The sequence below is a fragment of the Musca autumnalis genome, unplaced genomic scaffold (assembly GCF_047663935.1).
Source record: "Musca autumnalis isolate F117 unplaced genomic scaffold, ASM4766393v1 scaffold_1, whole genome shotgun sequence".
In the NCBI taxonomy this organism is placed as follows: Eukaryota; Metazoa; Arthropoda; class Insecta; order Diptera; family Muscidae; genus Musca; species Musca autumnalis.
In genome coordinates this window covers 232,779,450-232,795,344 of record NW_027411644.1, presented here as the reverse complement: position 1 = coordinate 232,795,344, position 15,895 = coordinate 232,779,450, and the positions used below count along the sequence as shown (strand labels likewise).

Genomic DNA, 15,895 nt, shown 5'->3' with positions numbered 1-15,895 from the left:
AAAATTTTTTCAGTATTTCTTGATTTTCCGCGAAAATAGAAATACATTTAGTAAATATTTAGGCATCTACGGATAGATATTAAATGCTGTTAACGCTTTATATATACATTTTCTTATTACAGCAAAAATGGAATTTTTAAATATTTGTTCTTTATAAGGGAATAAAACCCCCCATAACTTTGGAGCGCAGCATCCAATTTTGTGAACGCGAACAGATTTGAAACCATGACTTTTTTCTTAATATATGTTCCAAAAATTGCGGATGTGCTCGCAAAATTTTTTTTAAAATTTCTTCCAATGGAATTGCAAAAGAAATTTGAAATTTACCATATATATATGCTACAGAACTTTATTATATCCCCTACCATGAAATATTCTGACCTTAAATGGAATAATTTGTATCCTGTCCTGTCCACGATACCAGTCGGAGACGATTTTTGACCACTAAGAACTCCAAATAGAAAATTATAACCAATTCGAACCGAAAATGTAGATAAAAACCTCAATATAACTGAAATAGGGAGGTACCTTTATATGAGGGCTATACTGAAACCTGGACCCAAGACTTCAATTTTTGGCTCAGAAGGTTTTTGACCATTGGGAACCTCAAATACCAAAGTACAGTCAAGTAAATATGTGATAAAAGCTTCAAAATACCTGCAATCGGGTTGTGCCGCTACATGGGGGCTATAGGAAAAACTGAACCCATATTGATGATTTTTTACAATTTTGTTTTTACTTATTTTTAGCATATACTGAAAAAAAAAACAGATTGATCCGACGATTCTAAATATTTTTGTCGCACCTTCCAATACAAGTGGGACCAATGTACAATGGGTAGAAAACTCCACGCAGAAAATTATCAATATAAGGCTATATACATAATTTGATTTCTTCTTACGGTTGTACTATAAATAAAATCCAATATTTTTATATATTTGGTATTTAAAACTTTATTTGAATATCACAAATGCAGCAAAATTAAAACATTCTATTTTGATATCTTTAACACTTCCATCAGCTAAAATTCATTCAATAGCAATCGCGCAAATCGACATTATATTTTTCTTTATATTTACGACAAAATACCTTGGCGAAATTGTGAAGAATACTTCTTTGTTTCCAGGGATCAAAGACCTGATAAAAAATACAAAGATTAAAAAATAAAATAACACGCATTTCAAAGATTAATTCCACCACTTACCCCACCAATACCAATCGATGGCACAAATGTCATATCAATTGAATTTGTCATATCTCCGTATTTCTTTAAAATATCCACCGTGGATCTTGTGGCTTTACAATTTTTGGCTGCCGTAACATCAATATTCAATTGTTTGGCACACTAAAAAATTTAAAAAAATATTTTTTAGCGATTTAATAACAATGACAAAAGTGACTGTTCCAGAACCTGCAAGAACCTACAAATTTTACGACGATAAAAATTTTTCCTTATGATATCGAAAAGAGTAAAATTAGTTGATTCTTGCTGGTTCTGGAACAGAGCAATTGTTATTTAAAAACTCACCGTATCTATGTCTGTCGAATATCCATTTAATAGGCAGGTAATCATGTCCAGTTGTTCTCGCATTGTATTATGCTCCACTATACAGGCATGCAGGGCATTCAATTCACATTCACGCTTACCATGCTGACAATAGAGATTGGTCACATTGGTGCTGGGATCTGTCCAAGACTTTTAAAGAACAGACATTGTTTCATTTTGGTTTGTATTGTGGATGAATTAGTTTTCATAACTTACACCGACTTTTCCATAGGGTATAAATACCAAATCGCTAAACTGCAGCAGGCTACCATCGATCATGGCGCCATATAATTGATTGCGTACAAAACGCATACTATCCGGACATAGTGTTTCATAATAGACTTCCACTTTTAATTTATCGAAATCCAATTCGGCCTGTAATGAAAAAGAAGTTAAATGTTTATGCATACATAGAAGGTTTATGATTGGATTCAAGTGGAGAAAATGTCCCAAGACATTTCTTCAACAAAAAATTGATTTTTGTATTGATTTTGTAATTTCCAGTAACTACGAGGCCTAGGCAATACATAGGAAAGTTTGGCAGTTTTTAGCCTAAACGTACCCAGGACAGTTTGACATTCGACCATGTGTTGTTTATAGTGACTTGAAAAAATCACTTAAAACAAGTAAAAAAGTATCAGTCGGCTTTGCCGACAGAGATATACCCTCAGTCTGTATATATTGAAACATTTTTTTTCCCAAAAAACGTATGTATTTACAGGGTTTTAAAAATGTTAGGAATTTGAACCGATAAAAATGTTCATTAGGATTAGAGATCAAAAGTTTTGCGGAGGAGATACTAAACGGAAGTGGATCTACAGCCACTACATATGGTGCCATAGGGGGTTTTTACACCCTTGGGGATGTTTGCTCAATAAGTATGGACTTGGCCCTGAAAAAACTTTTGCCATCGTAATTGAGGCAGCGAATGCAAGTTGCTTCAACAAAAATCAAAGTGATTCGATATCAGGTCTTAAAGTGAACTTATCCGAAATTTTGTGTGGGAGGTACCGGATGGAGTGGACAAATATAGTCCATATTTGAACCTGATCTATATCTAGTATATATATTATGATGTGTAAAGTATGGACCAATTCGGCCACTCCCTTCAAGAGTTACCGTATGAACAAATTTTCCGAACATTTTCAAACTTTTGTGGGGGAGGTACCTGAAGGAGTGGACCGATATGGCTTATCTTTAAACTTAAACTATGTTTGGACAAAATATTAATAAGGCCAAATTTTGGACCGAATCGGCAGATCCGTTCTAGAGTTATCTTGCGCTCCAACCACGTCACACGGTGTCATAGGGGTTTTTTGCAACTTTCAGCATATTTTCTCAGGAAGTATATGGACTTGCCCCTAATGGAACTTGTACCGTCGTATGGAGGGCAGTGAATACAAGTTGCTAAAACAAAAATCAGAGCGATTCGAGAGATGGCCCTAAACTGAACTTTTCTGAAATTTTGTGTGGGAGGTACCCGAAGGAATGGGCCGATTGAGTCTATATTGAAACATTATCTATGTCTGGTACATATTTTACGATGGGCAAAGTATGGACCAAATCGGTTACTCCCTTCAAGAGTTATCGTGCGTACAAATTTTCCGAACATTTTCGAACTTTTGTGGGGGAGGTACCGGAAGGAGTGGACCGATATAGCCCATCTTCGAACTTAAACTAAGTTTGGGCAAAGTATTACAAAAGCCAAAATTTGAACCGAATCGGTTCATCCGTTCGAGAGTTATCGTGCGCTCCAGCCAGCCAGACAGGCAGACAGGCAGACGGACGGACATTGCTCAATCGACTCCAAATTGTCTGAAACACATTTCGTCCAAACATACTTGGGGTCTAAAACCATTATTTCGATGAGGCACATTTTGCCCGTATGAAAGTGTATATGAAGAAAAGACAAAATTTTTTAGTTTTCCATAAAAAAAAAATTAAAAAAATTTTTTTAAGCTACATGAAAGATTTTTGGTGCATAGATTGGAAAAAAAATCCCATTCTTAAATCTGTTCGAGATACTAATTTTGGTTGTTGCGCGCAAAAGTTATGGCGGTTTCAATTCTGATAAAAAGAAAAAAATCTTTAAAAGACTCTAATCATTATATTGAGAAACTCTCTTAATTAGGGGCTCCCTACATACTATATGTTTACTGAGGTCCCATAACTTTAGTGAAGAAGTTGTAAATTTTCGCGGAAATTAGGAAAGCATTCAAAACAATTGGTAGTTTACAACTTGTTCTATAAAAATTTAAGCTGTTTATGCATCCGAAAAATATATAAAAAATATGTACGTAATCTAAACATCGCGAAGATTCAAATGAAACCAAAACTATACAAATCCGTTTAGCGGTTTGCATATTATAGCAAAAAACAAAAAATATATTGAGGAAATTTATAAAATTTTTGTAAGAGAAAATATTTATTAAAATTTATTTTGTGAGTTAGTTGAACAAAATGTAAGAAAAATAGGTCGGAGTTTTTCTTCTATTTTAGTTAAATTTCACGCAATAAATCACATTTTTTATTCTAATCACTTCTCGAAAACACGCTAACATCTAGCGGAAGATATAGGTAACGTTCAACTAAATGTTGGGTTCCTTTAAATGGGGTATAATCTTGAAATAAAATTGTATCGGGTAATGTTCATTTTGAAATGCGTGTAAATCGCGAAATCCTCAAAATCATTTGATGCGCATGCGGTTTACCAATACAGCGAATTCTTCTCTTTTAATTTGTACACATTTGCTAGGATTTACTTTGGCCGCTAAGATGTAGCATCGTCTGCAGTTTAGTGTGCAATAAACTGTATAACGCTTATATTTTGCACAAAGTACATACACTTTTTATGCGCATCCGATTTCACTATCAACCGTGAAAAAATACATCGATCCAAACATGTTTCAATAAAATCCATCAAGAACCGTGGATGTAGCATCACACAGTATTTTTTGGATAAATCGGATACAGCTCCCATGCCACTAAATTTTTCAAACCGCTGTTTTCACACAAACGCGAGTGATGATTCACTTTCTTCATTGAAATGGAAACGATCCACATAAAACGCGAATTAGTCAGCGATATTTTGAAAAACATTTTTCGCAAATTTTTCAATTTTTGCAGTACAGTAATTTCTGGTTACCTGCATCATTCATAGCTGCATTTTGGCGTTACCTGACCAAAAATCTGTTTATAGGCAACTATTCTCTAGATTCCCTTGAAGATATTATGTTTTAGTGCACATTCAATTGCAGCATTTTCGGCATAGCTGCATCAAAATTTTGATGATTTTACTTCAATTTGGTTGTAAAATTTACATATATCTGCACAAGGAAAATTTTTAAATTTTTTGCGAACTCAAAACAAGGATAAAATTCAACCACTCTAATTTTGTATTGATAAGAAGTGTGCAAAACAAATACAACACAAGAAAAGATAATGAATTGTAAACAATTGTAACGTTTTCTCTCCCGAACATGAAATGTCTCCCACTTTATTATTTCTACATTGCTTATAGCTGCACATCATATGCACGTAAGTAATATTGAAGATATCGGCCTTGTTGTGCAGGTAAGCGAATTTAAGATTCCTGCATTTTGGGGATTGCTGCACAAGAACTCGTGCAATTTTTGATTGTGCAGGTAAGCAAAAAATACTGTAGCCATTTCCGCCGTTCTAGTAGATGGATTTTTACGATCTGTGATTCATATGATCCGGATCGTCGAAAAACTAAAATATCGCGGGGTACCAGCACACTCAAAACGATATTGTAAATACTGTACCCAAAAAATAGTTTTTTTAGAAAAAATATCGCACTAAATTTTGGCCTTTGGCAGTAGATTACTCTGCTGCTGTGTGGGCTACATACTCAATATACATATCAGATTATGCGAAATTGCGAGTTCTTTAATCCTATAATTGGTTTTTCGAAATATCCGAATGCGCGTCCCAGTTACATAAAAAATACAAAAAACACCTGAAATCCGGCTTCAAAATGTCAGCATCCATAAAAGGTGGATGCACTGGAAATTTTGGAAAGTGATACATTAGAAGTGTAATCTTCATTTTGTATTCTCCTACTTTTACTTTGGACAGATGTCAGTCATTTGAATGGTTTAATCAGAAATCGAATACCAATGTAAAAAACCTGTTTAGCTTCAACGTGTTTTTACCTATTTTTTTTCCTCTACGCGGTCGTAACTACCACGTAAATTAAATTTTTTTGCTAAATTTTTGAGCTTTATACAAAAACATCTAAATTAATCCAGCAATAGTCATAGTTACTGGTAAACTACAATAGTTCGCGTATTAGAATAGTGCAAAACTTGGCTTCATGGAAACTAAAAAATTTTGACTTTTCCTCATATACCCTCGTTAGCATAAATGCTGAGGGTATAAAAAAAACATGGAATATACTTGTGGATATTTTCGTCCTATCATTTTTCACAACTTTCAACGTGGATAATTACGGCAAGAGGGTATCGATCAAATTAAATCTTTGTTTGACGATAAATGGCCATCCTATAGCAATATGAAAAACTGGTTTAATAAATTCAATCTTGGCCGACACTCGCAAAAAGGCGAAGGTCGTGAGCGTCGTCCAAAAACGGGCGTTGTGCCAAAAAGATTAAGCCGTGTTTGAATGAATAATGCAATATCGCCATGTTATATACCGTGAGATAGAGGCATCCTTGGGCATTTCTCCATCAAATTTTATGGCGAAAAAATTTCTAGAATATTTTGGTCTGATCCGACCACATTTTATAGGAGATTTTAAAGATTTGTGGAAAAAGGGACCAAAAGGACCCCTTTTATGACTCGGACGAGGGTTAATTTTTTTAAGAAAAATATTCCTCGGATTCTTGTCAGTAAAGTTGCCAAAGACATTATGCACCTAAAGTGCAAGGATTCCAAGTGATCTTAACTCAAATATTTCCAAAACTCAAATATTTCCAAAACTGTAGAACTGGTGGAAGCTAGCAATCCTATTTTAGTTTCTTGTTTTTTTTTTTTTTTTTTTTTTTTTTTTTTTGGCAAAATTGATACCGATATTTCCTTGGTATGTAATGTAAATAGAGATTTCATTGCTTAGAGAGATTAATGGTACGTGCGATATCTCTTAAACGGAGCAACTGATTTGGTTCAAACTTTAGATCTCGTAATATTTTCTCCAAACTTAGTTTATGTTCGAAAATAGGTTATATCGATCCACTTTTTTTTGTTTAAGTGCAGTTTAAATTCTTTTCTAAGATCATTTGGATATTTTTGCAAGTCCTCATATAATATACAAAAATGTTCAAAAGTATACGGTGACCAACAGAAATGACAAGTGGTCTATCGAAAGAATAACTCATACAATAAGATCCACTACCTTCGCAACATTTTTATAACCTCACCATTTATGCTAACGAGGGTATATGGGAAATGTTGCCAATTATTTCATATTCCATTTCCAAAAAATTTAAATTTTTCTTTTCGCGCTACATCAACGATTTTTGGTACATATGTAGGTTAAGAAAAAAATTCCCCAGTACAAATCCGCTTGCGAGCAAATTTTTTGTTGTTGCGGACAAATGTTATCGCAGATTTACTTCTGCTTTTAAGAAAAAATTATTATAAAAACGCTATTTATTTTATTGAGCACAATTGTCACTAAAAAGTTATCACGAAGTGACGTCATTAAGTAGATTGCATAATATTTGTAAAATGTTACTCAGCATTCGCGGAATTTACAAAAAATGTTCAAAATTTTGTTTTTTTCAAAATAGTCTGGCTTAATCCCATTGTTGTTGTTTTAATATTTTAAAACAACTAGTTTATTAGTGGAAAAGATTTGGCATTGTTCGCCAAAGGGTAAGGCAAATTTTAAATGTAATCCGGATTTTTTTCAAAATATAGGTCCATTTATCCGTCAAAAATTATAAAAAAAAAACAATTTTAAATAAAGACTCCACGGGGAATCTAATGAGACCAAACGTATAATCATCGGGATAGTAGTTAGGATATTATAGCCAAAATAAGCACATATTTGTGTTACAAAAAACAAATTTTGGTTTGGAATAATAGTCTTCAAATGCATTCTAGAGTTGAAAATATTGAAAAAAATCTATCTATAAAAATCTAATCCAAGAAAATGGGCGGATTTTAAAGATTTGTGGAAAAAGGGACCAAAAGGACCCCTTTTATGACTCGGACGAGGGTTAATTTTTTTAAGAAAAATATTCCCCGGATTCTTGTCAGTAAAGTTGCCAAAGACATTATACACCTAAAGTGCAAGGATTCCAAGTGATCTTAACTCAAATATTTCCAAAACTCAAATATTTCCAAAACTCAAATATTTCCAAAACTGTAGAACTGGTGGAAGCTTGCAATCCTATTTTAGTTTCTTGTTTTTTTTTTTTTTTTTTTTTTTTGGCAAAATTCTTACCGATATTTCCTTGGTATGTAATGTAAATAGAGATTTCATTGCTTAGAGAGATGTCATTTCATTATTATAGTGAAATTTAGCGGAGAATATTTTTGTCTTTGACGCCGTTCTTCTAAAATGATGCTTTGTATGGCAATTTTGCCAAAACCCACATGAAGTACGCCCTTAACCCTAAAATGTGTTTATAATTTTGCATATTTCTGGAGTTTAGGTAAGATATAGAGTTTTGGTGTATTCCAAGACCTATAGTAAAAATTGATGGCGAACAAATCTTTAGAATATTTTGATCTGATACGATCACATTTTATAGGATAAGGGACCAAAAGACCCCTTTAATGACCGTCTGAGGGTTAAAAAATATGAAAAATTAAACTAGCGACCTGAAAAACATAAGAACTCAAGGTTATGTAGGGTAGGGTTAGATTAGGTAAAATCAAATGACAATTACAAGTCGTTGGTCAAAAATGTTGCTAAAACCCTCAAAATACCTAAAATCGGGAGGTACTGTTATATGTGCTATACCAAAACATGGATCTATGTAGACAAGTTTTGGTGGTGAAGCTTTGTGGCCACGAAGAACGTGAAATTTCAGCTAGTTCGGTTAGAAAATGTACATAAAATCCTCAATTTTTTGTTCACTGGAAATCTCAAATGTCAAATTACATTTAGTTCGGTCAACAAAAATGTAGCTGAAATTATCAAAATTACGAAAATCGGGAGGTACTGATATATGGGGCTATACCAAAACATGGACCTATATAGACAATTTTTAGTGGAGAAGGGATGGGAACATTAAGAACCTAAAATGCCAAATTACAGCTAGTTCGCTCAAAAAATGTAGCTAAAATTCTCAAAATACCGAAAATCGGTATTATAGTTATATGGGACCTATACCAAAACGTGGCCCGATCTTTGAACCTGACCTGCCGATGGTAATAATACGCGCGGTTCCAAGAATATAGCGTTCTAGCTCAATTATTGTGGACTCAAGGGTGATTGCAACAGATGGACACGGGTAGATCAGAATTATACTGATCAAGGACATATATGTATGAGGATTTCTGAGTATTGGTAAAACAAACTCTTTCCTTTTTATGAAATGGTAAGGTACACAGCCCAACTCGATCTTACTCACAACTATTTTCATCATTTATTGTGAAAATTGACCCATAAAAAATCAGCAAGTACGAAGTCCAATTATTAAAAAAACGCGCACTTTATTGGCAACACTGAACATTTTAAATTCGTTTCACATACCTTTCATTACAGTTACACCAACAAATATTAAAAAACCGTCGTTTATTTTCAATATTATAATAAAGAACTTATATATTGAGAAAATTTTTTTTCTTAATAGGGTCACTTTGACATACTACCCACTTACTAAACAAGAAACATATATATTTTTTCATAACTACACGCAGTGGGACCCTATAAACAATATTTGACACTATTTAGCGTAAATTGATAAAAGTTTTTTTTTCGATTTTTGGCCAGGTTTTTCGGAGATTTGGCCACTGTGCGACGGCCAAAATGTGTTTCATCGAAATAACGGTCCTAGACTCTAAGTATGTTTGGACGTAATCCGTTTCAGACAACTTGGGGCCGATTTAGCAATGCCCGTCCGTCTGTTTGGCTGGCTGGAGTGCACTATAGCTCTCGAACGGATCAATAAATTCGGTCAAAATTTTGGCCTTAATATTATTTTTCGAAGATGGACCATATCGGTTCACTTCTGCGGGTACCTCCCTCACAAAAATTCAAAACTTTTCCCTAAAATAGTACGCACGATAACTCTAAGAGGCAATAAGCGATTTGGTCCATACTTTGCATATCATAATATTTCGAATATGGACTATATTGGTCCACTCCTTCGAGTACCTCACACACAAAATTTTGGAAAAAGTACAGTTTAAGGCCAACTTTCGAATAGTTTGCTGCCCCCTTACTACGATACAATTTTTTTCAGGGGCAAGACCATGCTTCCCTTGAAAATGACCCGAAAGTTGTAAAAAAAACCCATACGGCCACCTTGTGTATTGGATGGCGCTCACGACAACATTCATAATATTAATGTGAATCTTAATAGCCCAGTCAAAATAGACATGCGTATAAGGGGGAATAGCAAAAATTCCCACAGAGCTGAATTTTGGTGGAGAGCTAGGTTTCACCATTAGTAGCAACGTCCTAAAAGTCCCCATCGATTCCATGTGTGCAAAAAAAAATGTTATTCGGTGTCAAAGGTCAATTTTGGAGGCATTATTCAGTTTTTTTTTTAATTTTTCTCAAAAACGGTAAGACTTAGCAAAAGCCGGCTAAAGTAAAAGTTGTAGATTTAATAATTATCTACAAGATTGGTCTTCACGATTTTTAAAAAAGACTTACCATTTTCGAGATATCGTGATCTGAAGGTCAAATAAAAAATTAGCCGCGTAAGTACATTATGAGGCGAACCGGTTAAAGTAACGACACTATGTGTTAGGTTCTTCCATAAGCTTTCAAAAGATATCTACTTTGCAGTAATCGGTTCAGTAGAACCGGGTCTAACCCGGTTTTTAAATTTGGCCTTTAGGGTCGAATAACCGGCGAACCGGATCCGCCATCCTTGAAAATTATACATTTCCGTAATCAGCGCAACAAACCCTACCTTCAGACAAAACTTGAAAGAAATCGGAGAGTTTTCGTTGGAGTCGTTCCCGTTGGGCTTTCGATTATACATGTGGGTTAAATGGTCTATTTTTGCATAAAATTACTCTAACATTGAATAACTCTACTAAACTCCGATTTTGTTGGAATTGTTTCTAAAAGATAGGTATAATTTCGCTCTTCAAGAAAATATATATCTTTGGGGGGACAGACCCGTTTACTTCGCTTATTTTAGCCGGTTCGTCTGAATATGTGCATATTTCCCTTATATGTGCATAGGGAAAAAATTATAAATACCAAACTTGTAGATAACTTTTCTGTCTACAATATTTACTTTAATCACTTTTTGATTAGATCAACCGTTTTCAAAAAATAAATCCGAAAACCTAAAAACCCTTAAAATTTGGCTTTTGACCCCGAATAACTTTTTTTGCACACATGGGATCGATGGGGACTTTTAGGACGTTGCTGCTAATGGCAAACCTTAGCTCTCCACCAAAATTCAGCTCTGTGGGAATTTTTGCTATTTCAATGTCTATTTTGACTGGGCTATTAAATAAATTTCGAAGATTGTGCCTATCAGCCTAATCCTTCCGGTACCTCCCCCACAAAAATTCAAAAATATAATCTAAAATGTTACGTGCGATATCTCTTAATCGGAGCAACTGATTTGGTACAAACTTTGGATCTCGTAATATTTTCTCCAAACTTAGTTTATGTACGAAAATAGGTTATATCGATCCACTTTTTTCTTTAAGTACAAAAGTTCTAAAATATACGGTGATCAACAGAAATGACAAGTGGTCGCGATATGTATCGAAAAAATAACTCATACAATAAGATCCACTACCTTCGCAACATTTTTATACCCTCACCATTTATGCTAACGGGCGTATATATACGGGCAAAATGTGCCTCATCGAAATAATGGTTTTAGACCCCAAGTATGTTTGGACGAAATCCGTTTCAGACAATTTGGAGTTGATTTAGCCATGTCCGTCCGTCTGTCTGTCTGGCTGGAGCGCATGATAACTCTCGAACGGATCAACCGATTCGGTCCATGATTTGGCTTTCGTAATATTTTGTCCACACTTAGTTTAAGTTCGAAGATGGGTTATATCGGTCCACTCCATCCAGTACCTCCCCCACAAAAGTTCAAAAAGTTCGGAAAATTTGTGCGTACGATAACTCTTGAAGGCAGTAACCTGTTTGGCCCATACTTTGAAATTTCTACCAGACATAGATTAGGTTCCAATATGGACTCAATCTGTCCACTTTTTCGGGTACCTCACACACAAAATTTCAGTAAAGTTAATTTTAGGACCTGCTCTCGAATCGCATTGATTTTTTTTTGTATCAACTAGTAATCACTGCCCTCCATACGACGGTACAAGTTTCATCAAGGGCATGTCCATACTTCCTGAGAAAATAGCCTGAAATGTGCAAAAAACCCTATAACACCGTGTGTAGTGTAGGGTTGCCACCGTGGTGCAATGGTATGCACACCCGCCTTGCACGCTGAAGGTCGTGGGTTCGATTCCCCGCCCAAGCAACATCAAACAAATTTCAACGGTGGCAAAAATACCCCTCAGTAATGTGGGCGACATTTCCTGAGTATTTCAGCCATGTAAAACTTCTCTACATGTGGTGTCTTAAGACACGCCGTTCGGACTCGGCGATAAACAGTAGGGCCCATATCATTGAGCTAATATGAATCGGGGTGCACTCATTGATATGAGAGAAGACTCCCTTGTCCCATCTGGGATGTTTGTGGAACAATTAAATAAATAAAAAAACCGTGTGTAGTGGTTGTATAACTAACGAAATGTTTGATGTTGCTTGGCCGGGGAATCGAACCGCCGACCTTCTGCGTGCAAGGCGGGCGTGCATACCATTGCACCACGGTGGCACCCACTTATGTATATTTTCAAATTTGTCATTTCTTAAAAAACAAATTTCAAAACCACCTCCTTTCTCATCCTTTTACATACACAGTGATATGTTTACTAGGGTTATGACTTTTCGGCATTTTTTTCTCAAAATGACTAAAATAACGTTTATTCACGCACAAATCGAATTTAAAAAAAATATTTTTTATCTCATGTGGCTCTAAAGTTTATTTCTGAGTCGATTTATGCATGTCCGTCCGTTCGCAACATACAGGTCGCATTTGTTGACCGATTTCGCTGAAAATTGGGGACTACAACTTTTTTAGCCATAGGAAGAACGCTATTGCTTTTGGGGAAAATCGATTCAGATTTCTATATAGCTCCCATATATATTTTCGCCCGATTTCACGTATTTGCTGCACCAAACACGCTATATACGTCCGATTTTGATGAAATTTTGAATTCGGTCTAGAAATAAGTGTGCCAAATTATATCGAAATCGGTTCCGATTTGGATATAGCTCCCATATATATGTTCGCCCGATTTCACGTATTTGCTGCACCAAACACGCTATATACGTCCGATTTCGATGAAATTTGGAATGTGTGACTGAATTCAGTCTGGAAATAAGTGTGCCAAATTATATCGAAATCGGTTCCGATTTGGATATAGCTCCCATATACTTTTTCAGCCGATTTCACGTATTTTCTGGACCAAACACGCTATATATTTCCGATTTCAATGAAATTTGGAATGTGTGACCGAATTTAGTCTAGAAATAAATGTGCCAAATTATATCGAAATCGGTTCAGATTTGGATATAGCACCCATATATATTTTGGGCCGATTTCGTGTATTTTCTGCTCCAAACACGATATATAAGTCCGATTTCAATGATATTTGGAATGTGTGACTGAATTCGGTCTGGAAATAAATGTGCCAAATTATATCAAAATCGGTTAAGATCTGGATATAGCTCCGATTTATATTTTACATATTCACAGTGGTGTAGGGTATCATATAGTCGGCCCCGCCCGACTTTGATCCTTTCCTTACTGGTTTTTAATTATATATCTGCTGACAGTGACTTCAAAAGTTGGCCTTCTTTCTGATAAATTCAATTTAAAAAAAATTGTGCTTGAGGTTTTTTCCACCGAATCACTTTGTGTAATCTTATGTAGAAACTCATCATGCTATGTATGATATATGGATATGAGGTTATAAAAAAGTCATAACCCTAATGTTTACACAGTACAATATTTAACACTTTTAGTACCAATGTTAGACGATTAAAAACCCTCTCTTATTACTTTTGGTATTATTATATTGTTTAAACACTTATATTGTTAAACACATATATTAAACATGAAACCTATAGTGTACACTTTATTTTGACGCTCATAGTATACATTTTCTGTTCGACGATGTTTGAACGCAACGATAGATACTTTAGGTCAGTTAAGGTTTTTATTTCGATTAGTGTGTCATTTGGGTTTATTTAAAATCCAATTCAGTTTTAATAAAATTGTATTTTATTTTGAAATAAAATCACATGTTTCAAGTGAGCACATTATTTTCTCTATTAAATGATTGCATTTAAATTGTTCAAAATATGTATTTTGTTTTTTGGTAGAATTTTTTGCACAATGTATATTATTTAAATTTCACGTTTTTACTGTATTCAAACTCACATTGGTCAGTACGATTAATGCACAAAGAAATGATAACGAAACAAAAGATCTCATTATGCCAATGTGTCAGTCAGACAACAAAAGCAAATTTCAAACAAAAACAATAACGTTATTTTCTTTAAAACAAAGAAGAATGATTTTTTTCGAAATAGAATTTAATGAACTTTTATTTAGTTGGTTGGTTGTGGTGCCGATGGTTTCAATTTCTAGCGCGTCTTTCCACAACGACTTTTACGATGAAACTAAGGCGAGAAATAAAACCGAGAAAAAATTAATTTCATTTCTCACATTGATCTATTCATCCATTGAATCCGATCCAATCCAAAGTGATACTTTGTTTTTTGTTCTCAGCTGGTTGTTGGTTGTTTTGTAGATTGGGGAGATTATAGGCCCCCCAAAAAACAAAGCAGAATTCTCCAAATGCAAGAAATACAAAATTGTGTTGATATGAATGTGAAGAAATGAAAAGAAGAAACACATACATACATAGCTGAATAAAATAATATACATATGTATACACATACGTATGTCCATACATATGTAAAAACATATAGTATGTTCATAATGTATGGTGATAAAGATCTTCATACATTTTGACACAAACATAAACAACGTAAAACATTTGGAGCAATGTTCTTTTAATTGGGGTTAGTATAATATGTCCACTTTTAGTGTATTCACATATGTACTTACCCAGATCTGTACACACAGCTTCAATACATACTGTACACGCATTCATACATACAATAAATACATCTTATGTCACGTATGTACACTGACCAAATATGTCTTTACGAACACATAATTTCAAAATATGTATGAAAATATAAAATTTCGGGGAGAAAGGCCCCCCTGGGCATTCCCCCTGTCTACGTCACTGTGTTATGTACATATGTATATAGCCTTGTGTTCATCAGTATTTTGATGATCCATGCAATTGGTCTTTATCACTTCTTGTATTTTTTCATTACCATTCTTTGTTTAAAATTTGATGGTGTATCTCTGCTGGATGTTGTTGTTTTTGGAATGTTTAAACAGATTGTTTCAAGGTATCCATATATACATACAGCTGTATTAAATAATGCTTTATAAATTGCGCTAATAAATTAATGGAAAAAGTCGATTGACATTTAAAGCACATCTTCTTCGCTCTCTCATAGTATTGAAAGAACCCAACAAACCAAAATGTTCATTTCGATTGAATCATGCTAGGGCGACTCAAAATCAGTCGGCTTTGCGACATATGTAGATATACCCTCAGCCTATGTGAATTGAAACTTTCATCTACGAACAGATCGAATGCCGGCAACAAAACGAAAATTGTTTTCCCCAAAAATTATGTATTAAAGATTGTTTTAGAATTTTGTGGTATTTTTTTAGACATTACATCTTGCCGACAAAAATGTCGTTTAGGATTAATGCTCAAAAATGTTGCGAAGGAGGTACATTTTGGAGGTACAGTGTTGGTCACACAATTAGCACACCCCACTACCAACATTTATTTTGCCTAAAAATACCTTTAAAAGTAGTTGTATTTAATAAAGTATTTGTACTAATATATTCTCAGTAGTATGCTTAAAGAATACAACACAATACAGAAACTGAATCATAACTGTCAATTTGAATAACCTCCAAAAATGTAAAAAATGTCCTAAATTCACTGGACACGTATTTAGCACACCTTAAAAGAATC

General features: G+C 34.4%; 1 protein-coding gene across 1 annotated transcript; it reads right to left on the bottom strand.

The window, feature by feature from the left end:
- Nucleotides 1–927: 927 nt before the first annotated feature.
- Nucleotides 928–14,502, bottom strand: LOC141389206 (GILT-like protein 3). The gene is made up of 5 exons (XM_073960371.1): nt 14,203–14,502; nt 1,763–1,921; nt 1,529–1,696; nt 1,205–1,345; nt 928–1,137 (listed from the first exon to the last, which is right to left on the bottom strand). Exons 1-5 carry the CDS (start codon nt 14,254–14,256, stop codon nt 1,033–1,035), a joined length of 627 nt encoding a protein of 208 aa, XP_073816472.1. The 5' UTR covers nt 14,257–14,502; the 3' UTR covers nt 928–1,032.
- Between the last annotated feature and the right edge of the window lie 1,393 nt (nt 14,503–15,895).

What these genes read in the sequence shown, in the direction of transcription:
- LOC141389206 (XM_073960371.1), bottom strand. Translation starts at nt 14,256, where the DNA reads ATGAGATCTTTTGTTTCGTTATCATTTCTTTGTGCATTAATCGTACTG. An exon ending in TACCCTATGGAAAAGTCGGT is followed by an intron (nt 1,697 to 1,762) that starts GTAAGTTATGAA and finishes GTTCTTTAAAAG; the next exon opens with TCTTGGACAGATCCCAGCAC. An exon ending in CATCGATTGGTATTGGTGGG is followed by an intron (nt 1,138 to 1,204) that starts GTAAGTGGTGGA and finishes ATTTTTTATCAG; the next exon opens with GTCTTTGATCCCTGGAAACA.